Raw genomic sequence first — 24505 nt, 5'->3', positions numbered from 1 at the left:
GCAGTTTGTCTTGTTTAGGATGGAAGTGTTCAGGTAATAACCCTGCCTAAAATAAACTCACACAGTCATGCTACTAAATTGGGATTATTTTGATTACAAGGGACATGATGGGTGTGAGAGGTGACAGACTTGCCAGGCTGCACTTCCCTGTGGGAGTTAATATCAGGGAGATTGTATTTGCATAATTCTGCTGCTATAGGGGAGGAGTCACTTATTAAATCAAATTCTTTAGCTCTGGGGGAATATGGAATATTTGGGCCGCCCTGTCCCAGCTGTAGTGAGCCCTCCCCCCTCAAGTTACACGATCCCGTGCTTTGTCCCATGTACAAGCAGCCGCCACTGGGAGGCCGAAAGAAAGATGGTAACCCGGGATTCAGAGGGAGGCTTTGCGCACGTGCCTGACAGCTGAGTCACGCGCGTGCCCAGGCGAGTGCACGAGAACTGCGGGACTGGGGGAAGTTTGCAGAGCTCTGGCCGGCCGGAATAACAGCAGAGACACAGAGATCGAGCTGCTGTACGTATTTACCCCGTCTCACCCTCTACATTTCCTGCACCCCAACGGCATCACCCCCCAAATCGCTCCTTTCTGCTTTCATTTCGATTCTCTCCCGCTTCTTTCTTTAGCTGATCCTCTGCTCCGTCCTCTGACACCGCATCTCCATTGTCCCTCTCCCTCCCCTTCTTACATATCTCTGCTCCCCACGCTCACTCCCTGCTCCCCGCGCTCACTCCCTGCTCCCCACGCTCACTCCCTGCACCCCACCCTCACTCCCAGCTCCCCACGCTCACTCCCTGCACCCACACTCACTCCCTGCACCCCACCCTCACTCCCAGCTCCCCACGCTCACTCCCTGCACCCCACGCTCACTCCCAGCTCCCCACGCTCACTCCCTGCACCCCACCCTCACTCCCAGCTCCCCACGCTCACTCCCTGCACCCCACGCTCACTCCCTGCACCCCACGCTCACTCCCTGCACCCCACCCTCACTCCCTGCTCCCCGCGCTCACTCCCTGCTCCCCACGCTCACTCCCTGCAGCCCACCCTCACTCCCAGCTCCCCACGCTCACTCCCTGCACCCCATGCTCACTCCCTGCACCCCACGCTCACTCCCTGCACCCCACGCTCACTCCCTGCACCCCACGCTCACTCCCTGCACCCCACGCTCACTCCCTGCACCCCACGCTCACTCCCTGCACCCCACACTCACTCCCTGCACCCCACGCTCACTCCCTCCCACGCTCTCTCCCTGCTACCCGCCCTCACTCCCTGATCCTCGCCCTCACTCCCTGCCCCCCGCCCTCTCTCCTTGCGCCCCGCCTCTCTCCCTGCGCCCCGCGCTCACTCCCTGCGCCCCGCGCTCACTCCCTGCGCCCCGCGCTCACTCCCTGCGCCCCGCGCTCACTCCCTGCGCCCCGCGCTCACTCCCTGCTCCCCACGCTCACTCCCTGCTCCCCACGCTCACTCCCTGCTCCCCACCCTCACTCCCTGCTCCCACCCTCACTCCCTGCTCCCCACCCTCACTCCCTGCTCCCCACCCTCACTCTCTGCTCCCCACACTCTGGCTTGCACCCCATTATCAGCAGCAAATAATGCTTATACCTAAATGCTTCCTTGCCTTAATCCCAAATCTTGCCTTAATTGCCCCCAAGTCTACTTACCCCAGAATCTTCCAGTGATTAAAATGCCCCCTCCTGTCAGATATTCCAGTGCCAACACCCCAAATGCTCATCACATAAACCTTTCACTACCTGCACACTGTCAGCTCTCCCTTTTCTCAAACCTCCCGTCCCTGTATGGCATGTCCCCAGCTCACATATTTTTCAGGCCATGAAAAACATTCTCCACTCCCAAACCTTTCCTGCACTAAACTGCATATCAACCTTCTCCCCAAATGTTTCAGTACCTGCAAGGCACATGCCCCCTAACCCAAACATTTGTTCCTGCTCCTTTCACTTGTTTTGGCACTGAGCACTGACACTGTCTATCCTTCCTATCACTGCCACTCTCACTTCCTCTATGTTTTAGGGCTGTCAATGCACATCTGCCTTTTTGGTGTCTGCACTCTTTTTTTCTTTTACATAACAGATGGTTTAGGGCAGCACAAATCAGGCACAACCCCAACATGATCATCACCATTTATATATAGTGCCAGAAAGTTACAAAACACAATGGTAGATGACATTGACCAGTGCATGGCCAGTTCCTCAGCCACACCGATTTACCCAGACACCAACACAGTCTGCTTAATGCCAGGTAGATTACTATTGTAATTAAGTTCTGTTTCGTGACACTAACAGCCCAATGGTGGCAAATAGTGCTTTCCCTTCTCATGCTCCATTTGGTGCCTGCACTTTCCCTTGCTCTTGCTCCCACTGGTGCTTGGGCTCTCCCTCATTTTGGTGCCTGTGCTTTTCCTGCTTGTCCTCCATCAGTTCTTGTGTTGTCTTTTATTGTGCTCCACATGGTGCCTGTGCCCAATCTTTTAATATTCCTCTTTTCCTCATTATACATTTTGGTGGCTGCAATTTAACATTCTTCTCTTTTAGGATTCTCTATAGTCCCTCTCTTGAAGCCCTTGTCTTTGAGATTTTCTTCTTCCTTGCTATCAGGTTTGCTCTTTTCTCATTTTACCACTGTATGTCCCAGTGCCCCCCCCCAACCTCTTGTTTTCTCATGATAACAGAGGGTGCATTCTTTCCACACTCACAGAGTTCCCTGCAGGTACAGTGACACTGAATACAACATGTTCCACTCCTGCACTAACCTGCTACTGATACCTCCCTAGAGAAAGATGAACCTCTGCTCCTTCCTTTTCCAGCAGTTTGGTGCTGCCACTTTAAACTTGAAGGCTTTGTGCTGACAGTTCATTAATGAGTGTACCAATTACAAGTGTCCCTCTCAGGGCTCTGGAGTCAGAAAGTAGGTTTTGGCTGATGGTACATTTCTTATGGAGTCACTTAATATTTATTTATAGATGGAATACATAGCTTCCAAAACATGATGGCCTCTTCAGTGGGTGATAAGGTATTGGTAGGAGCTGCATTTCGGCTGAACTAATAATGTTCCACAAAATAATTTGGGGGTCTGAAGATTTATACATTCACCCACCTGAGTCTCCTCTAAGCTTTACCTTTAAATGAGAAGGAAAGTCTTCATGCACTTGGGGGTGCCAAATGTTAGGCACCCCCAAGTGATTGTATTTACTTACCTGAAACCCAGGCCGGGGCTCCTATCAGCAGAAAACTGCACCGGCCTGGGGTTATACCAGTGAGGTCCACAGAGCGTTCCTCTTCCGTCTTCCTCTTTCTTCGCGTGGCTGCCCATGCGCAGTAGAAGGAAAAGTCGAACTTTAACTTAAAAGTTGGCTATTTTGTTCAACTGTGCACGTGTCTTCCCCGGGAAATTTGAAGAAAGAATAAGCCGGAAGAGGATCTCTCCGTGGTGCTTGCTGGAATAAGCCTGGGCCGGTGCAGTTTTCTGCTGATAGGAGCACTGGCCCGGGGTTTCAGGTAAGTAAATACAATCACTTAGGGGTGCCTAACATTTGGCAACCCCAAGTGCAAGATGACTTTCCTTCTCCTTTAACCTAAACCTGAGAGAGGAGAGCCCTGCAAGTGGTGTTACAGTGGGCTAATTGCTGCAAGATAAAAGGCACGGTGGCAGGTCCATAATAACAAGGTTTGTGCTAATGCCACATAAGGAAATGTATGTACTACTCAGAAAATAATTGATAAGTCAAAAATACACATTTTTAAATTAGTTATAGAGGATTTATTCACAGTTCACCCCAGTCCCAATGTGCAAATCCAAAACACTATTTCAAAAAAGATGTGAGGACCTCCAATAATAAAGAAGCAATTAATTAAAAAATCAGAAAATTTATTAGGACATGAAGACCTTGGCAGGTCCTGCAATTCCAGTATGGGCTCCCTCCCCTAAACCCATGCCTGTTTTGGGCACAGCATTGCTTCCATTTATTGGATTTGTTGGGGGCCCTATTGTAAGCTTTGTACTAAAAGTGCCTTACTATGGGCCCTATGGGCATGGCTTATTTTATGACCCCGTTCAGTCAGTGCACAGGTTCAACTTCAAAACAGATGTAGAAATTAAGGGTATTTATAAAGCTCAGTAAATTGAATATACCTCATGACAGCAGCTATAGAAAACTGATTTTTGATTGGTCTAGAATACAGTATTGGGAAGCTGGTTGATGCATAGGTTTTGTTTGTGGCACTGTTTTGGTGTAGGAATAGAGAAGGTCATTTTGAAACCTCTGCTTCTTCCTCTGATGCTGTTTCTATTAGCCATTGTTTGAGCAAATGCATAGCATAGATGGAAATGTTTATTGAAATGTTAGAATAAGAGGATTAGTGAGTTTCCATTTCTGGTTATGGAGCATAAGTCTCCCCTATTAAAGGATTATAAGTGGAAAAGTGGCCTTTCATGAAGAGTTGAGAATGGGGCCTGGCAGGAGGGAGAGAAGTTTGCAGCAGACAAGTTCGAGAGAGACAACTGTATATTTATATAACATATGTAAGTTGATCGTTGTGTCATACAATTGTTATTGGGGCTTCGTCCTTTAAAGGACAAGTGAAATCACTCGGTGTGCAAGTTGTTACTCACCCCCCCAGTTAGTTGCATATCTGCTACTCTGGCATGGTGCTCCTCTTCTTCAAAAAATGTACCAGCACAGTGTACTGTTTGCCGAGTTTTACGCTGCTATAGATTTATATAATACACAAAAGCTATGAATATCTTGTAAATTATATCCTTATAAACGGTGAGTTCTGATGTAATTTCTGTCACATGACTCACTGAAATTTGTGTATTATAATAAATAAAGTACCCCCAGTTGCAAAATATGAGGATATTAGAAGTTACCTCGGTGTTCCATGAAACTTGGTAACTTATAATATCCTTATAATTTACAAGAGGGGGTACTTTATTCACTATATATTTTGACAGTCTTTCCCATCAGGCTTAGGTGGCAGGGGAGCTGCTGACATAAGACAAATTGAGAAACTCGTCTCAAGTGGAAGCAGCAGCCCACTAGTTACCAGGGACGGCAAAAAAAGCAGCTCCTGGTAACTTTTAAGAGTTGAAATTCAGTTTTTGTAAAATCTGAATTTTCTGCTCTGCTTGTGCAGAGAGTGCAATAGCACTTGCAATAGCGATACGGCCCCCTCTACACCTGCTCTTGAGCTCAAAATAGTATGCACCGGGGGCGGGATCAAAAAGGCTGTCTCAGGACGGCAAAGACCCTGAAACGCCCTTTAGGTGGGCTTATATGTAGTACACAACTTCTATACTGCCCATCACCCGCCTAGAATTCACACTGGGACAACGAGGGTAATGAAAGAAGATGGCAGCACTCGGCAGACAGTTCCCTGACCGGATGCGTTTTCTGAAGAATAGGAGAACCAGCCTGGGGTAACAGGTACTGGGTACCCAATCATTTTACCTTTTCTTCTCATTTACAAATCTCCCTGAAACTGATTGTGTGTCTCTGCCCTTAAAGTCCATAGGGACTTGGCTTCAGGTGCTATAGCACCACATTTTCTAGCAATTAAAGAGTCCAGTGCCCTTAAAATTAGGGATGCACTGAATTTGGCCGAATTCTTGTGCCTGGCTGAACCAAGTCCCAATTTGCATATGCAGGGGAATCTCGTAACTTTTTGTCACTAAACGTATTCATCCAAAGTATTGGATTCGGTGCATATCTACTTAAAATACCCATATACCCAAACCTTCAGTGCTCAAATTGTATGGTGACCTTACATTCGAAGGCAAGATACAAAATAGAAAAGTTAAGTCCATTTTAATATATCAATTTTTTTTCTGTGAATTCAAAATAGAAGTCAAAAAGGGAGGCGTTGGCATTCTAATTGTCCAGTCTTGTTTACTTGGCTTTAGTCACATTTATGATTATAAAAGGCTTGCGGCATGTGGGTGCTTGTGTTGTGGTTTCTCCTCTACCTCGGTGACAACCAAAATGGCAACGGAGGGACCCATCCAACTGAATTGAATGCAGTGTCTGTGATGGGCTCTCCAGCTGGATTGTTTGCATTCTGGAACAATACCTGCCTCGGGTGGAAGCTTCTGCTGTAGAAAGCACCTTTTTCTGTTAAGGCAAATGGGAAACAGCTGCCTGTAGAGCTACATGTTGATCACAAGTGCACTTGCGTCATGCCCTGTAAGCCATTCCTTTTTCATAAACTTGTTTTGCAAGCACTGCAGTCTTGTTTGCTTTGCTTCATTTAAATGCCCCCTTTCTTTTTATTGCTGTTTAGGCCTCACTGTGCCGCACTAGTGAAAACATTAGAATGGCCCTGCCTTACATATAGTCACTGACTTGTGTTGTGTTTCAAAACATGCGTGGAATCTGTGTCTTAAACCACGAGCTTCTGTATGTGACAGGGAGGAAGAAGCTCGTGGCACAGACACTACACTAGTTTATTTATCATGGGCCGTGTTAGGCAGCAGCAGGAGCTTGTAATGATAGTCATTCCTTAAAAAGACTGGAGTAAGAAGCTTATTTATTATTATTCCCCCCCGTGACCAGATCTTGTGATGGTTCCCGGGATTTGTGGCCTATATAATACAGACATTCAGTGCACCATCGGGGGGCAGAGAGGGTCTGTTGTGATCTGACTTATTAGCACACTTATAGTTTATATTCGTTTATATGAAATGCTTATTATAGAGTAACATCACATTTTTATATTCGGATCCATCTACTGAATTGTATGGGCGCTCCTTTTTGTAAGTGGAAGGACTAATTATATTGCCCCACAGCAAGACCATTGGGCCCCCTAGACTTATGCAATTCATGTAACTTACGCAAAAAAGTTGCAAACATTTACTTTATGTAAAAAGCTTAAAGGGGTTGCCATACTTTTAGTATGATGTAGAAAGTGATATTCTGAGACAATTTGTAATTGGTTTTCATTTTTTATTATTTGTAGTTTTTGAATTATTTAGCTTTTTATTCAGCAGCTCTTTCATTTGCATCTTAAGCAATCTGGTAACTAGGGTCCATATTCCCCTAGCAACCATGCATTGATATCAATAGGAGACTGGAATATTAATTGGAGAGGCCTGAATAGAAGGATCAGTAATAAAAAGTAACAATACATTTGTAGCCTTACAGAGTATTTGTTTTTTTTTAGAAGGGAGTCCGCGATGCCCATTTGAAAGCTGCAAAGAGTCAGAAGAAAAAGGCAAATAACTATAAAACTATAAAAAATAAATAATGAAAAGTTGCTTAGAATTGGCCGTTCTATAACATAATAAAAGTTACCTTAAAGGTAAACCATCCTTTTAAGTAACTATGAAGCAGCGACAGGACAGAGCAGCGAGACATGGGCAAGGAGGTAGGCAGGGTTTAGCATTGGGCAAACTCCACTGACCTCCAATGAATTAAAAAAAAAATAAAGGTTAATCCCCCTGCCTCCTAATAAATTGGCTTGTTAGAACATTAATTCATTATATTTACTATTTATATGAACTACTACTCACTAGTTATTGGACCTCACAGTAATATCAATGGGCTCCTAAACTTTGGAAACAAGACATTTTCACATGTTTTGCAGTCCCACACAGCCCCTTCTAGTTTTGGGGCCCCCCTGCAGTTTGAAGGTCTGTTTCCCTCTATAGTTTGGCTGCTTTTCAGTGCAAAGATTGGTTGGTTTGTATGAGATCTGCTCGTTTGGCGATGTCGCCAAACGAGTGGATTTCATCCTGATATGCCCACATTGAAGCTGGCGATATCGAGCTGATCCGATCGTGTGCCCTAGGGCCCAATAATTGGATCAGAATAGAGGCGTTACAGGCAGTCCGATCACGGGACCGAATCAATGAAAAGATCCGACGAGATTTTTTAACCTGCCTGATCGATCGGGCAGATATCGATTGGGGACGCCCGTCAGATGACCCCACACATGGGCCAATAAGCTGCCAACTTTGTCTGTTGGCAGCTTTTATTGGCTCGTGTATGGGGGCCTTAACTGTGACAAAAAAATACATCCAACAAGTTTAACCTTTTCTCTTAGCAGAACCTACCTAATGGTGGCCATACACAGAGAGATATTACTGTACAAAACAGTTTTATACGTTGGGTGTGAATGGTGGGTAATGAGGCAACAGATATAGGCAAAAGCCATGGATATTGGTCGCCTTGTTGATGGACAAGACGGACAATTTTTATCAGGCACCTTTGAAGGTACCCGAACATCAGTGAAGGATTACTGCTGAATCATGAGATAGAGGCAGACTTCTATTGTTTCTACCTGCATATCTGACGATTCCGCTTGTAATGTTTGTAGAGAAAATGAACAATATTTCTTGCAACAAATCATCGCAGGAGAGATCGTAATTGTCACGTGTATGGCCGCCATAACTGCTTGTAGATCATTTGACTAGTACAAATTTTGTGCAAACAATTTTGATACTGCATATAAATAACTTGTATGGCACCCCAAAGTTTCCGATGGTGGCCCTGTATACAGTTATGTATTGTATGCGCTGCTGTAGTTTGAAGAATCAAAATTTCAATATTTTTTAACATCAGACACATTGGCTTTTATTGCTCATTCCCAGAGTTTTTGCAAGCAGTGCACCTGCAATTCTGCCTCCAACTATTGGGCCTCTTTGGAAATTGCCTGGGGGGGGGGCTTTATAGACTCAAAGATCAAAGTACTGACTTTCTAACCCCTTTTATAGTTGACACATGCTGTTTCTTGGCAGTCAACCTATTATGACTCATCGTAACTGCCTTTGTGATTGTAATGAACTTAAAGGGGAACTATCCCGAAAATGAAAATTTCATAGAAACTTCATCACACTGAAATAAGAACTTTGTAAAAACAATAAATTAAATATTCTGCATTGTTTCTGAAATAATCACATTTATCTTCACTATCTGTTTCTCTTCATTCTGTCTTCTTGCAGCAGTTGGCTGTCAGATAGTCACTGACAGTTAGATCCAATATGTCTTTTCCTTTCCTAGCAGATGAATAAGAGCTCACTCATAACTGATTCCAATAGAAACAAAATCTAACAAAGTAACTGCCTTTTGCACAAATCCTGCATGTAGAGAGACATGATGTCTGGTGATTTTAATAGAGTGAGCTCTAATATATATATTAGGCAACAGGAGCCTCACTATAAGGTATATTGGATCTGTCAATGATTATCTGACACCCAACTGCTGCATGAAGACAGAATGAAGAGAAACAGATGCTGAGAGAGGAATAGTGAAGATAAACTTGATTATTTTAGAAATGATACAGAATTTTTAATTGATTTTATTTAGAAAGTTTCTTATTTCAGTATGCTGAAGCTTATATTAAATTTTAATTTTCACGATAGTTCCCCTTTAATGTCCTTTTTTTTTATGAGTTTTTCTCTCGCTGGTTACATTTGTCTTTATTTGTTCTTACTTCCCCATATTTAACATGAAAGGCTGTTTGTAAACACAGCAGTCAGTTTGTATTTCGGAGTCAGAGATTCACTTGAGATGGTTCACCTGGTGCGTAAGTGCCACAAGTCTTTTAAAGTGTCCTGCACTATCCCCAATGGACACGGCTGTTCCCCCCCCCCCCCACAAGCTTAACTAGTGACACCTGCAAGGAAAAAGCTGCAGCCATTGTTTCTTGAGCTGAAAACTAGCGTTGTGTGGCAACACGATTATGATATCTTATTATTTTCATCCCTGTGTAATTGCATCATCTGGCACTTTCCACTGCACCTAAGGACATCATATACACTGATAAACTGCTTTAGCTGTACTTTCTAGTATTTCCTTATTTCACTAAATGTTTCCTTTACTTTATCCCATTCTGTCTCTTTGCGCCATCCTGTCCTATTGTTTTTAGCAGTCTGTTGGCTTTGTTACCTGATCTGTTGCCCCCCCATTTGAGACTTGTCTCTTTGCTGTTGCTGATCAGTCATTAGTGTATTTCAGGCTTCTTCAAGATGCCAAGACGGATGTTAATGCCTCACAAGTCTGTTTTCTCTTACTCCCAACCTCCAAAGTGGCTTAATGGTGGCCAAAACATGAACACAGCCAGGTGTGGATATCGTGTCTTCTCTGCCAACTCCAGTGAAGCCTGTATGGAACTGGCCAAAAAAATCACGGAGTAAGTCTCAATGTGGAAACCTCTCACTTGGTTTTTGATTGGCTATAAAGACAGAATGTGTTTTTTGATTGGCTGTACAGGTATGGGATCCGTTATCCAGAAAGCTCCGAATTACGAAATGGCCGTCTCCCGTAGACTCCATTTTATCCAAATAATCCTAAATTTTCTGTGTAATAATAAAACAGTACCTTGTACTTGATCCCAACTAAGATACAATTAATCCTTATTGGAAGCAAAACCAGCCTATTGGGTTTATTTCATGTTTACATGATTTTCTAGTAGACTTAAGGTAGGAAGATCCAAATTACAGAAAAACTGTTATCCGGAAAACCCCAGCTCCTGAGCATTCTGGATAACAGGTCCCATACCTGTACTATCTTAATTTCATCCTTTTGTTGAACACAACTCCCACTATTGGGTATGAGATGGGCATTTGATAAAGGTTTGTTGGTTTTTTTAGGCGTTTGGGAACAGAATTGGGAAAAGCGGTTGTATACCAGGAAAGCAATGGAGGTAAGATGTGTGTGTTTACTTTCTCTTCCCCGACCCCCATATGTACTGCTCTATCATTCCAAAGCTCTTTTTCCTTAACCAACACAGAAACCAGAGTAGAAATCAAGGAATCCGTCAGAGGGCACAATATCTTCATTATACAGACAATTTCAAGGTAAGTTGCTTGTTTACTTGATTCAAATAGCCGTTATTTTGCGAAAAATAATACAGAATGTATCCAAAGACATCAGTTCTGAGTGTGACGGCTTGCCTCTGTATATATTCATTATATGAGCAGTGTTTGCATCACTTATTGGTGATTTAGCCTTTCATTTGCTGAAAGGCTGGTCCATATTCCCCCAGAAGTAGAGAGGCAGACAAACGCGACTGAGTGGATGACCATCTGCTGAAATAGGTTTCAGCCCCACAGAACAGAACCCATTGAACAGATATAGCAGGAAGCTAGTATCAAGCATTTCCCCTCTATGGGGTATATTTATCAGTTAGAGATCTCCACAGTCCTCTAGAGTGAAATTCCGCCACTCTCCATTGATTTCTAAGGGATTTTGAAAGGCATATTTATCATAGGGTGACTTTTCACTTTCACCCATTGATAAATACTCTTTTAAATTGCCCATAGAAATGAATGGAGAGTGGCGGAATTTCACCCTAGCGGACTGTGGAGATCTCTAACCTCACTCTTTGATAAATATACCCCATATTTACCCAATCCACCCCTCCTCCCCTGTGCCAGAGTTATTTAAAGAAAACTATGCTCACAGGGATTGCCTGCACTCAGAAAAGGGGCCTTTAACCCTGTTTCTAGGTACGAGTTATGTTTATCATTCCATGCAATGTGACTTGTACAAGGAATTCATTTGGGTCATTTTACATGCGCTCTTTATTTGTTATCTCTGTAAAGGTTGTGGACAAAACAGGCTCAAAACCGCAGAATCTTTGCTGCAAGGTTTATTCAACACAACATGTTTCGAGCATTGTGGCTCTTTGTCACTCACTTGACAAAGCGCCACAATGCTCGAAACATGTTGTGTTGAATAAACCTTGCAGCAAAGATTCTGCGGTTTTGAGCCTGTTTTGTCCACAACCTTTACAGAAACTACAGTCTATTGGCTTCTAAGTGGGACAGAAGCAGTGGCGCAGGCAAGTAATGGTGTAATTGGTATCAACTTATATTATTTCTGCTCTTTATTTGTTATGACCTATCCTGTCTGTCACCAATGAGTCTGTGTTCCTAACAACCATTTGCAATTGAAAATGCCAGAATAAAGCGATGGGAAACAATGAGACAGGGACTGATGTGCAGAGCTGTGGACCATGACAGCACCCCTATGTAAAAAAAAAAGAAAAAGAAGCATTTTGGTTAGACACTGATCTGGTGGCCAAGTGACTACCAGAGCAAATGACGGGGTCAGAACTTAAGGTCACAGTGACCGGTGTCACTCAACTTCTGGGGTGTCCTGTTCAGGCCTGTTCACATACTGTCTGCTTGTGCACAGCCAAATCCTATTGGTCCATTGCCCAAACAAGGCAAGGAACAGGCACCTGAGAAAGATTCCTTGTGCTGAAATATGTGTTGAATTGTTGAACCTGATTTTGGCGGTTGCTCATAGTGTTGTGTTGAATTGTAGTGGTCTTCTAAAATGTAAATCAAGGATTATTATCTTCTGGATTAGTACCCCCAATGGGTCCCATGCTGTTTAGAAAGGCTCACAATTAAAATACCCATCTAATGTAAAGTTTCTCCCTGCAGTAGAAAATAGTAGGTTTAATAAGGATTTTTAAGGAATTTTTACCCAATTCGTTGAGCTAATTCGAGCCCCTTGAAGGAGAAGGAAAGTTTGCACTTAGGGGTGTCAAATGTTAGGCACCCCCAAGTGATTGTATTAACTTACCTGAAACCCCAGGCCTGTGCTCCTATCAGCAGAAAACTGCACCCCCCCCCCCCCCCGGGTTATTCCAGCCAGCACCACGGAGAGATCTTCTTCCGTCTTCCTCTTTCTTCGCACGGCTGTGCATGTGCAGTAGAACGAAAAGCGTAAAAGTCACCTATTTCGTTGAACTGTGCATGTGTTTGCCGCGGGGTTTCAGGTAAGTCAATACAATCACTTGGGGGTTCCTAACATTTGGCTCCCCAAGTGCAAACAGACTTTCCTTCCCGTTTAAGAAAAAAGTGGAAAAACACTGCTGTAAATTCGAGATTAAGGTTGCAAGTAATAAAGACTGCAGCTATTAAGATTAGATGCTGATTATAGATACATCTGTCATTTTCTTGCTTTAGAAACACTATCATGTTTATACCCCCACTGTTAATGATGCTTGTGGCACAATTCTTATGCTTTGTTGATCTTTGCACTATTGTAAGCAAGCCAATTCTCCTTTATCAGACTCGTACCTTACTTTGGCACACAGATGCTAGTTGCATTTTACCTTTACACAATGCCCTCTCATGATTACTGTGTATTTGTATGTAAATAATCTCCCAAGTGTAACTATGGAAGGTACGGGGAGGGGATTTCACAATAGAATGACAAATAGTTGGTTTTAGAGGTTCCCAGGAAGGAATTGGTTGAGTTTAATGGGATGCTCCTGTAATGTTTAGCTGTGCTATACATGTCAGGGATTAGCAGGGTGATATTAATACAGTGACATTAACAAGATCAGACAGACAATCCCTCTTGTGGTGGCTGGGCACGTGGGGGTGAGAGAGGTTAGGAAGTTATTCCGTCTTTATCAGCTAAAGGGCACATGGTTTGGGGCTTAGCTGTGACGGGGATCCCGTTTCATTATAGGGGATCCCAAAATAACAGAAAAATTTTATTTGGAATAAGTCACCTTTCTCTGAGGCATGAGTGGTTCCATTTCCCTCCGATTCCACACCTTCCTTCTAGCTTCTTGCTAGTATTGCTCTGCAGCCTGGGAGATGAGATAAAAGGCATTGTAAGCATTGGTTTTCTCCCTTAGCTATTTTATAAAATGTGTCATATTAAACAAGTTCTGTGTTTATTTCTTCTCTCGAGTAAACAAATTCCTCTGTACTGCCTTAATAGACGACTGACTCATGTAAGCATGGGATTAACATGACTGGGAGGAAGTGGAGAGGTGCACAATAGTTATGTGCGGGTTGAGAAATTCTCGACCCACACCCGGCCTTCCGTTCCCAGTCTATAGACCCGCCCCACAGTGACATCACAATAGGGGTGGGCTCAAGTATATAAATTTAGGCGCCAGCAGTGCTAGGTCATGGGGGGGGGGGGTTTATGCCCGACCCGTGGGTTTTGGGCCGCCCGCACATCACTAGTTGCAGAAATGTGCCTACAATATTAATATACTTCTGATTTTGTACATTATTTTCAGGCGTAAAGTGATAGTAGTGGCCTGGGCCTGGGTTAGCAGGCCTAGTAGTGGGAATTCTAAGCTTCAGGAGGTACCTCTCATTCTAGTATGCTTCCCATTGAATTCCCTTGGAGCTACATTTTGACAATTTGGCATTGCAGCTGTTCCCTCCAAAAAGAAATCTTTGTGGCTAACTTTCCCTTAATATTATTATTTAAAGCACTGGTTGAAACTGCTCCCCACCCCCTCTTTTTAGTGTGGCCCAAAGAGCTGACCTTGCCTCGCCTAGAATGTGTGGTTTTTCCATTGGCTATTGATGTGAAACATTGTGGGAGTGCAGCTGTAGGAAACACAGCAGGGCTTATTTATTATTAGTGTATAAATGTTGCCTTTAAGCATAACCCTTTCACTTACTGGGCCTCCACCCACAATCCTTATTGATTGTGACCTCGCATTCTGGACATATAGCTGCCATTTCTGGCACCAGGAAAGAATTTCTTCCCCCTGTGAAGTTGGCAGCTGGCCTGGAAAGGGGGTTTGTTTGCCTTGCGCTGGATCAACACCGTGTGTTTAGTAAAGGTTAGACTTGATGGATTTGTGTCTCTGGAAAGCTGTGCTGAATTAAGTTCACCTTCTGCCCCACATACCTCCAGCACTTTTATCCAGGAATTCCTGAAAGGACAAGAGTAATAATATCCCTAAGCACTGGGAATGGAAACCTGCAAACCTGTTTTACACAGAATTCCCTTATTGGTGAAAAAAAAATGTCTCTACACAGAATGCCCTGAATAAAGGATGTTTTCTAACCAAAATGAAAGAAGTTCTCTAGCCAGAATGCTGTGAATGGAAGCCATTGTCTAACCAGAATTAAATGAATGGAAGATGTTGAATGCCCTGAATGGAAGACATTCTATAACCCATGGTTCCCCAACCTTTTTTTTTTTTTACCCGTGAGCCACATGCAAATGTAAAAAGATTAAGAAGCAACACAAGCAAGAAAAAAAGTCCCTGGGGGTGCCAAGGGTGCCATTGGCTGTTCCTATATGAACTTCAGACTACTGGAGGTTCTTTTGGCAGTTCATCTGGTTTTTATACAACCAAAACTTGCCTAGAATTAAAAAATAAGCTCCTGCTTTGAGGCCACTGGGAGCAACATGTTTGGGGAGCAACATGTTTCTCACAAGCTACTGGTTGGGGATCACTGTTCTAACCAAAATGAAAGGTAATCTCTACCCAGAAGTAGCTAAATGGAAGAAGTTCTCTATAACGTCTACCCATTCAGGGCACTATGGTTAGAGAACTTCTTCCATTTAGCTACTTCTGGGTAGAGATTACCTTTCATTTTGGTTAGAACAGTGGTCCCCAACCACTGAATATGTTTTACAGAAATATTTTACAGAGCCTTCAAAATTTCCCATGCTGTTTGTTAGTTTATCAGTTTTGCACCTAAGTGGATTAACCCCCAGAATGAATCAAATTCTTTTACTTACTTTTTTTTTTTTTTAGTTCAGTTGGTTTCAGTTTACTTTCTGTTTTCTATTTGTGACATTTTCTGATAATGAAGTTTAATTTTTCACCTTCTAATGTCTTTCTGAAGCGGGGGGAGGGGGTCACCGACTGTAACTAGAATGTAAATCGCGGGCAGGATGGCAATCGATGCACCTCATGAGGAAACTTCGGGCGACTTCGGAAAACAAAGTTCTCTGAGTTCCATCCTGGCTTGAATCGAAATCGCAGGCGGGATGGCACTTGGAGAGCTTCGTTTTCCGAAGGCAGTTCAGGGAGATTAGTCGCCCCAAAGAAGAGGCGGTTTATTGCCGGGCGAATAAATCTCCCCAAATCTGAGCGTGTGTTTCTGCCCTTAGGGTCCAAATTACCCTAGCAACCACGCATTGATTTGAATAGGAGACTGGAATATGAATAGGAGACGTCTGAATAGAAAGATGAGTAGTACAAAGTAGCAATAACAATAAATGTGTAGCCTTACAGAGCATTTGTTTTTAGATGGGGTCAGTGACCCATTTTGAAGTTGGAAAGTTATTGATTGTTATAAGTAACTGTAGGGTCAGTGTCCCTAGCAACAAACAACAGTTTAAAGGAGAGACTAGGAGATTGTCAGAGACTTCACAGAAATATAAATTTATTGGAAGAAAAGTAAACCCTCACAATTAATCCAATTTCATGTAATCATTGTATTAAAGGGGTTGCTCACCTTCCAAACACTTTTTTCCAATTCAGTTGTTTTCAGATTGTTCCCCAGAAATAAAGACTTTTTTTTCAATTACTTTCCATTATTTATTTTTTACTGTTTTTCCAAAATCTAAGTTTAAAGTTAAATATTCAAGGCAGCTCAGTAATTTAGGCTCAGACTCTGAACGGTTACAATTTTGCAACATTGAGTTGATCCATTTCTCAGCAGCATCTCTGGAGTATTAGCAACTATTGAATCAATTCTAACAGCTGTGTGTAATGAAACCCAGAGCAGGGTGAGCACCTAATAAGAAACATGCAGCCCCCTTCCAATAACACTGGCTTGTCCTGGTTGTATTTTGGCATAGCCGTGGTAATGCCAGGAGAAGGGGCAAATGGTTAAATGGCTTTGTTTATAAAAGCTTATGTGTAACAGAAACTATTTAACCATTGTATTATAATCAATCTATGAGAAATAAAATGCATATTATGATATTCTACACAGAGATGTCAACACTGCAGTAATGGAGCTTCTGATCATGGCGTACGCTCTGAAGACCTCCTGTGCCAACAACATTATCGGAGTGATCCCATATTTCCCGTACAGCAAGCAGAGCAAGATGCGCAAGCGGGGCTCTATTGTGTGCAAGCTGCTGGCCTCCATGATGTCTGGCGCAGGTAAGTTCTGCCTTACATCATGTGCCTGGCTCTAATGGGGACTGCATGAATACTGTATGACTGCTGAATAGAGACACACACACAGCACATTCTAATAACAATACAGATCTTCCTTCCCTGTCAGTCACAGGACTCACAATAAAGCTGCTTAGAATACACCTGTCATCAGCATAAACATCAGTTCATAGTTCATCTTCACCTTTAAAGCCGACATTCTTCCTATTTATACGTTGTCTTTCATTTAGTTTATCTTTAACAAGCAGTATCAGCCGGCTTGTTCTTTCTCTGCTTGATTGTATTTGTGCGACAGCAGATATATTGCTTGTCCTACATCTGAAAACCCCACATAGCCTGACCTGTTATCCAGAATGCTCGGAACCTGGGGTTTTCCGGATAACGGATCTTTCTGTAATTTGCATCTCCATACCTTGTCTACTAGAAAATAATATAAACATTAAATAAACCCAATAGGCTGGTTCTGCTTCCAATAAGGATTAATTGTATCTTAGTTTGGATCAAGTACAATGTACTGTTTTATTATTACAGAGAAAAAGGAAATCTTTAGGATTATTTGGATAAAATGGAGTCTATGAGAGATGGTCATTCCATAATTCGGAGCTTTCCAGATAACGGATTCCATACCTGTATTGCTATCTGTTAAAGGAGAACTGAACCCTAAAAATGAATGTGACTAAAAATGCCATATTTTAGATACAGCACCAGCCTAAAGTTTCAGATTGTCAATAGTAGCAATGATCCGGGACTTCGCAAACTGCAGCACAGAACATGTGAAGTGAATCAGCAGAAAAGAAGATGGGGAGCTACTGGGGCATCTTTGGAGACATAGATCTTTACTGCTTAAGGGTTGCGGTTGCCTTGGGCTGGCACAGAAGCCCAAAATATAATGTACAGATATGCGATCCGATATGCGGAAACCCGTTGACCAGAACGCTCCAAATTATGGAAAGCCTGTCTTTTATTAACCAAATAACCCAAATTTTTAAAAATTTTCACTAATAATAAAACAGTAACTTGTACTTGATCCAAACTAAGATATAATTAATCCTTATTAGAAGCAAAACCAGCCTATTGGGGAAACATTTCTAGCCTAATAGCTTTAGTTCTCCTTTAAAATTTTTCACATTAACCTGGACTAAGGTAAGCAATACAGAGAAGGGCACACAATAAGCTCTACCTTCATACTGTCATGTCTAAGGGAAACAATATGGCACCTCCCTCTACACTGCTAGTATTTTATCACTGAAAAGTGAACCTTGGGTACATGTTTACAGCACTGGCTATGTATGTGCAAATATTTTACAGCACTGGTTGAAATGTTCAGTGACTGAACCTCTCTATACCCCAAGCTCTGCGGCCCTGAGACCTGCTGGGTTTGTTTCACATTATTGTGGTAAGTTGGGTTATTTATTGGAAGTGGAACAGTCCATTTGAATTTACATGAAACATAGAACAAAAAAACAAAATAAGAGACAGGGGGAATAAACGTGTGATCAAAAGCCATGACCAATGGAAACCACTGCAAATAACCTGTACAATGCTTTTAACAGCCACAACTGCACATGAGTGACAGTTGCAATCGATGGGTATTTGCAGTGTTTCCATTGCAGAGACTGCCAGTTTTTCCCATGCCCTCCCTCCCTAGCTAACCTTTTGGAACACTTCAAATATGTTACTGTGCAAGCTCCTTCCCATAGGTAGTGCGTCAGTCAGCTTCTGCTGCATAATCCTCCCATAACCTAGTGTTCTACTATTATTATGTAAGAATTGATTGACATAATGCTTTCTAGGCTGCTTTAGACTCAGGGTGATGCTCAGCACTGCCCAACCAAAAGCTGTTGGGATTCAGGAAATTAATAACTACTGGACATACCTAATATATCTGAAGAACAGATCAGTACCAGCCAGACATGGGCTGTCATAGACTGCTGACTGGGCCACACTAGGCCATTTCAGCAGCTGGGCCAAACCCGTAACCTGCCTGACAACTGAATGGCTATTGGCATGATACCTGGTGGGCAACCATTGTTGTGGCAGTCTTTTTTCAACAGCTATAAATAGGCCTCTATTTGAGCAGCCTGATCTGGCCAGCCAAATATCCACTCATCAGTGCCTTGAGAAAAAGCATAAATCCTTTTGTATATAGCCTGGTGTAGACTGTGTCCCTGGTCAGACATTTTGCCGTTTCCCACCCCTTATCTAAAGCTGACTGTAAAGTTCCCCCCCTCTATTTAAAAAGGGTAATTAGGGAGATTTCAGGATCACTAGTTAATAGAAACTGATCGTGTGAATTCTCACACTGTAGGACTTACACATATAATTACTATGGATCTGCACCAAAAAGAGATTCAGGGCTTCTTCAATTTCCCAGTGGAAAACCTGCGAGCCTCCCCCTTTCTGCTCCAGTACATCCAGGAAGAGGTAAGGAACCAGCCTTGGCTTTCCATAACATGGTATCAATAAGTTGGACAATCAGATGTTTGTTTAAACCCATCATCTTTTTTTCCCCCCAGATTCAAAACTACAAAAATGCAGTCATTGTTGCCAAGTCACCTGATGCAGCTAAAAGGTATAGAAACACTTAATGGGTTGTTATTCACCAGCAGGACTTTTACTTGGGTGCCATATAGTATGCCGCTAACATGGGTAAGCTTTGGTCCAAGTAACCAACTGAACACTATGGGCCTCAGAGGGCAGACCTATAAACATGGCTCATGTGTGGATCTAGGTGGAACTGGTCCATAAATTAATTAATTCTATCTGTATACTTTGGGCCTAGGGAGTAAGCAATGAACATGTCCCTTTCTGTATCATGTCTCTTTTCTGATTGCTGAGGGCTTCTGTCCATTGAGATCTAAATTGGAGTGTTCGTTGTTATGCCTGAATGTGCCTTTATCCTTCCTCTGAGCACAGAGCACAGTCTTATGCAGAGCGCCTGCGTCTGGGCCTGGCTGTTATACACGGGGAGCCACAATGTGCAGAGCATGATATGGTCGATGGTCGCCACTCTCCTCCCACGGTGAAGAACACTGCAGTGCACAAAGGACTGGAGATTCCCTGTAAGTTTACACTGTTAAACCAAATTGTATGCAAATCTTGTCCCCAACTAGATGTGACTGATAGAGCCAAAGCTGGAGACTCCACCGGCTGCCTCCCTCTTATCCATTATACTTGCAGTGGGTAAGAGGGCGATATAAACCAGTTAAAACTGCCTGATTGGATTGTGTGTGTGATTTTAAGGTGGCCATACATGGAGAGAGGTGGGCTGATCAGATCGTGGGCCCTAGGGCCCAACGATCAGATCCTAACAATGCCTAACGGGCGGGCGGATCGCGGGACCGCATCAACGAATAGATGCGGCCGCGATCCAACGGGATTTTTTTGTCCCATCCGATCGAGATCTGGCCGACTTTCGGCCAGATCTCGATCGGTGAAGCCCATCGGGGGGACCCATACACGGGCCAATACGCTGCCGACACAGTCTGTCGGCAGCTTTTATCGGCCCGTGTATGGCCACCTTTAGATGTGAGTGAACTAATAACACCCATCCTGTTGATTGAATTGTACAAGAAGTGTGATGATTGTGCACTGCTGTCATTCCCAATCCTGCTGATGGTTCGCCATGCTCCCCTGCAGGATGCATTGGCCAATCACTTTGATCGTAAGCTCTGTGGGCCAGAGGCTTCTTCCTCTTGTACGAGAATGAGCGTCAAATCGAATGAATACAAAGTGATGGCTGTGTGAGCAGTGTAGTAAGGGCTGGTGGAGACAAAGGGTTAAATGTGGAAGCTCTCAAAAGGAAGTTGATGAGTTGTGAAAGTGCAGTAGATAGTTTCTTTGTAGTCCTGGACAGAAAGATTGGAGCGTATGATTTGCCTGTGCGGATTGGATCTCCCCGTCCATTCACACTGCTGTAGCACTGAAAGCTATTGCTTTGATCCTGTCTTTTACTTGGCACCATTATGGCACTGATTATCCATGTTGTGTGCGGGAAGGGGGTTAAGGCTGGGGGAAGTCCAGGCTGAAGCTTTTACTTACACACTTCCTGTGTTTTTGACATTAGGCACATACCAGTCTCCGTTTCCAGGCATTGAACTGCCAAGTATGAAAGTCTTTTTGTTATGTTCTTTTATATATTTATTGGTGTGATTCCTAGTGTGTGCCTTCCTGGTGTGCATCAAGGGTGTGCCACTAAACCCAATATTAACCTATTACACACACCTCTTCATTTGCCACTTTAAAATTTAGGAGAATAAAGAGGATATTTTAGAGGGACAGGGCAACATACTGCAACTATTATAGGGCAAGATTCTGAAAACACACGATCACATCTCCTACACCTTTGTTTCCTGAATGTTAACATCTCCTACTTTAATCTGACTGGAGAGACGAGAATCTGATCAGGAATGTACACTGCTTGTTGCCCAGTATAGGGAGATGCTACGAATAAACATTAGTACTGAAAAGAACCCTATTCACCACATAGTTTCAGGTCCAGGCAGGCATTCGATTTTTTTTTAGGGATATAGGGTCATGTATTGAAGTGTATACGGATCTGCTGCTTCTAGTGAATTAGTGCAACCACCGAAGGTGTGTTGTTGTGTGCCCTTAAATTAATCTTGACATGTTAGACACTGTGCAGTGTAGGGAAGTCCCTGAAGATAGACTCAGACAGTGTTGTTTTCCCAGTGTTTAGAGTTTAAAGTTTCTTTACAAGTGTTCCTTAATGACTGGGGGGGGGGCTAATTTACTGGCACAGGGCAAATCAGTCCAAGCAGAGAGCCAAAAATATTCTTTCATATCTTATGCATTCTCTAGTACACACAATTCCAGGGCATGCAAAGCTATTGGTGTGACTAACCCGACTAACTCAGGCTTATGGCTAGCTGAGTTGTTAAGAACTAAGATCGCCGTGATTAACTGTGTCTCCCTTTTCTACCAGTGATGATGCCCAAGGAGAAGCCACCCATCTGCTTGGTTGGAGATGTGCATGGAAAAATCGCCATTATTGTGGTAAGTCGGGCTTATAAAGGCTCCTTGCATCATCAGCATCATTTATTTATATAGCGCCGACAAGATACGCAGTTCTTTACGGCTAGCATCATGGCTCTTCCCTGCACAGCAAGGTGCCTCTTTCTTAATGGAATGATTATTGATTTCAGGATGACATCATCGATGAGGTAGAGAGCTTTGTGGCGGCAGCAGAAATTCTGAAAGAACGTGGGGCCTTCAAGGTCTATGTGATGGCAACTCATGGGATCCTATCCTCTGACGCGCCACGCCTGATAGAACTTTCGGCTATAGATGAGGTCAGATATTTGCGCAACATTTTTCTCTGTCCATTTGCTTGTATTGGTTTCCTTCTAGAAACCTCAATTTTTCACACTCTTTCTTCTGTCACAATGTGGTGGTCTCCATTCTGCTTCCCTTTGCTAAGGTGCCCTTTTCTGTGTAGCAAAAACATCATCTTTCACCTCTAATTATGATAAATGAGTAGTCATGTGGCAGAAATGCCGTGATATCCTCTCTCAAGACAATATTGTGGTCACAAATATAAATCTACAGAGAAGGAATGTTCTGGGCACACATTAATTTATACTCTCATAATGTACTGTCTAAAGGAAACAACATGCCACCTCCTACCCATATGTATAAATACAAATATACAGAGAAAGAATGTTCTGGGCACACAATAAACTATACCATCATACTGTACTGTTTAAGGGAAACAATATGGCACCTCCCACCTGTATGTATAAATACAAATATACAGAGAAGGAATGTTCTGGGCACACAATAAACTATACACGCATACTGTACTGTTTAAGGGAAACAATATGGCACCTCCCACCTGTATGTATAAATACAAATATACAGAGAAGGAATGTTCTGGGCACACTGTAAGCTATACTCTCATACTGTACTGCCTAAGGGAAACAATATGGCAGACCGATACACTATACTTTTTTATTCTAATGCTCCCCTTTTGCCTCCCTAAGGTGGTAGTGACCAACACCATACCACATGAGCTCCAGAAGCAGCAGTGTTCTAAAATCAGAACAGTGGACATAAGCCTAATCCTCTCCGAGGCCATTCGGCGGATCCACAATGGAGAGTCTATGTCCTACCTCTTCCGAAACATTGCACTGGATGACTGAGCGTGCCGCCCTTATTGGAGCGCCACGCAGACACGTGAACTAGTTGGGCCGGAGTTAAGCAGTGCACCAGCTACCGTGTACCACGATGTTTGAAGTTTTTACACTATGGCAAAATGCCACTTTCTGGAAGGTGAACGGAAGAGTTGGCGCATGATTCGGCAACCCCTCTGCAGGGCAGAAAGTGATTTACAACTGGCTGTGAATTGGTTGGATTTCTAACAGTTGGAAGCATGAGCTGCAATGATTCCCTTTGTATTAGCTGGAGTGTGTGTGGATGGGCTAACCCCTGTTGTGCGAGAGGTACAGTGGTTAGGCTTGTGGCAGTCAATGCTGTTCTCAGCGTCGCAGAATAGTAGACGTACACAATACATGACATCTATACAAGCAGCTCATTTACATGTTAGCTGTGTCATGCATGTGCTGGCATGCATATTCCCATCTTACATGCTGCTAAACACACAATCATGGAAAAACAGGTACATTGAAACAGGGGTGCACAACACATGATGATATGCACACACTGGCTTTGCATGTATTTGTCCATATGTGAAGCAGAAAAACACTTTTTATTTTCATGTATGTAGGACATGATCTTTGCATGCAAATACATAACAATTCTATGTATAATGCAAACATGCTGTACACACGAAGCTGCAAAGTGGACTGCATTTTACAGGATTTATGTAAAGTGCACCACGAAGCATTTAGAGAATGGATATTATACTCATGTCCTTCCTTTTGATCTGTCCCACGGGAGTTAAACGTCCTTTCCTTTAAAGCTGCCCCATATGGTCAGGCCAACATTCTGCACAAATGACACTGTGACGGCAGCCATCTTTAATGCTGGAAACTTTGGCAATAACTTCTAGAAACGTTGTTCCTTGCAGCTTCTTTAAACTAAAACCATTAACCACAGTTTAAGGTTGATTTTGTTTTTTCCCATATGTTCCCTCATGTAGCACTGGGGGTAAGTTGCTCTCTCTGTGCCGGGGGATGTACAGTTAATTCCTCTGCAAACGTCGCTTCCAAACAGCACTGTGATTATGTTGTTTACTCGTATGGCAGGCGATTGAAGATCCGGAGAAGATGTCTGATTTATGCAAACGTTCCTTTTTTATTGGTTTTATTACTATAAGGATGCTTTGTTTTCCTGTCTTTCTTCTTTGTCTCAGATGTTGTATTCAGAGCTCTTTATTTTTAATTACAAGTTAAAGAAAAGGAGAAAATAAAAACAAATTCAAGAATCTTTTTTCGGTCTCATTACTGGTTACATGACCACAAAGGCTTCTGGGTGCCATCTCAATGGCATGGTGGTGGTAACTGTATACCTTTAAATATACAGCCTGTGATGATGTGTATGTCTTAAGCATCTCTGTGTTTATGGTAAAAGGGTCAGTCGAATCACCTTCCCAAAGATCCCAACAGAAAGCTTGACTTGAAGGGTTGCCCACACAACCTTTTAAAATTAGCATGAA

General features: G+C 43.1%; 1 protein-coding gene across 7 annotated transcripts; it reads left to right on the top strand.

Annotated features, from left to right (window-relative positions):
• Nucleotides 1-320: 320 nt before the first annotated feature.
• On the top strand, nucleotides 321-24274 carry prpsap1.S (phosphoribosyl pyrophosphate synthetase-associated protein 1 S homeolog). 7 transcript variants are annotated; one of them, XM_041577652.1, is made up of 13 exons: nucleotides 321-514; nucleotides 2548-2610; nucleotides 10037-10140; nucleotides 10601-10653; nucleotides 10741-10807; nucleotides 16682-16854; nucleotides 19178-19293; nucleotides 19386-19441; nucleotides 19786-19931; nucleotides 20936-20974; nucleotides 21815-21885; nucleotides 22035-22181; nucleotides 22872-24274. In XM_041577652.1, exons 3-13 carry the CDS (start codon nucleotides 10058-10060, stop codon nucleotides 23028-23030), a joined length of 1110 nt encoding a protein of 369 aa, XP_041433586.1. In that variant the 5' UTR covers nucleotides 321-514; nucleotides 2548-2610; nucleotides 10037-10057; the 3' UTR covers nucleotides 23031-24274.
• Nucleotides 24275-24505: the final 231 nt, after the last annotated feature.

Source organism: Xenopus laevis, chromosome 9_10S, assembly GCF_017654675.1.
Source record: "Xenopus laevis strain J_2021 chromosome 9_10S, Xenopus_laevis_v10.1, whole genome shotgun sequence".
In the NCBI taxonomy this organism is placed as follows: Eukaryota; Metazoa; Chordata; class Amphibia; order Anura; family Pipidae; genus Xenopus; species Xenopus laevis.
The sequence above is the reverse complement of the archived record's forward strand: the minus strand, read 5'-3'. Positions and strand labels throughout refer to the sequence as shown.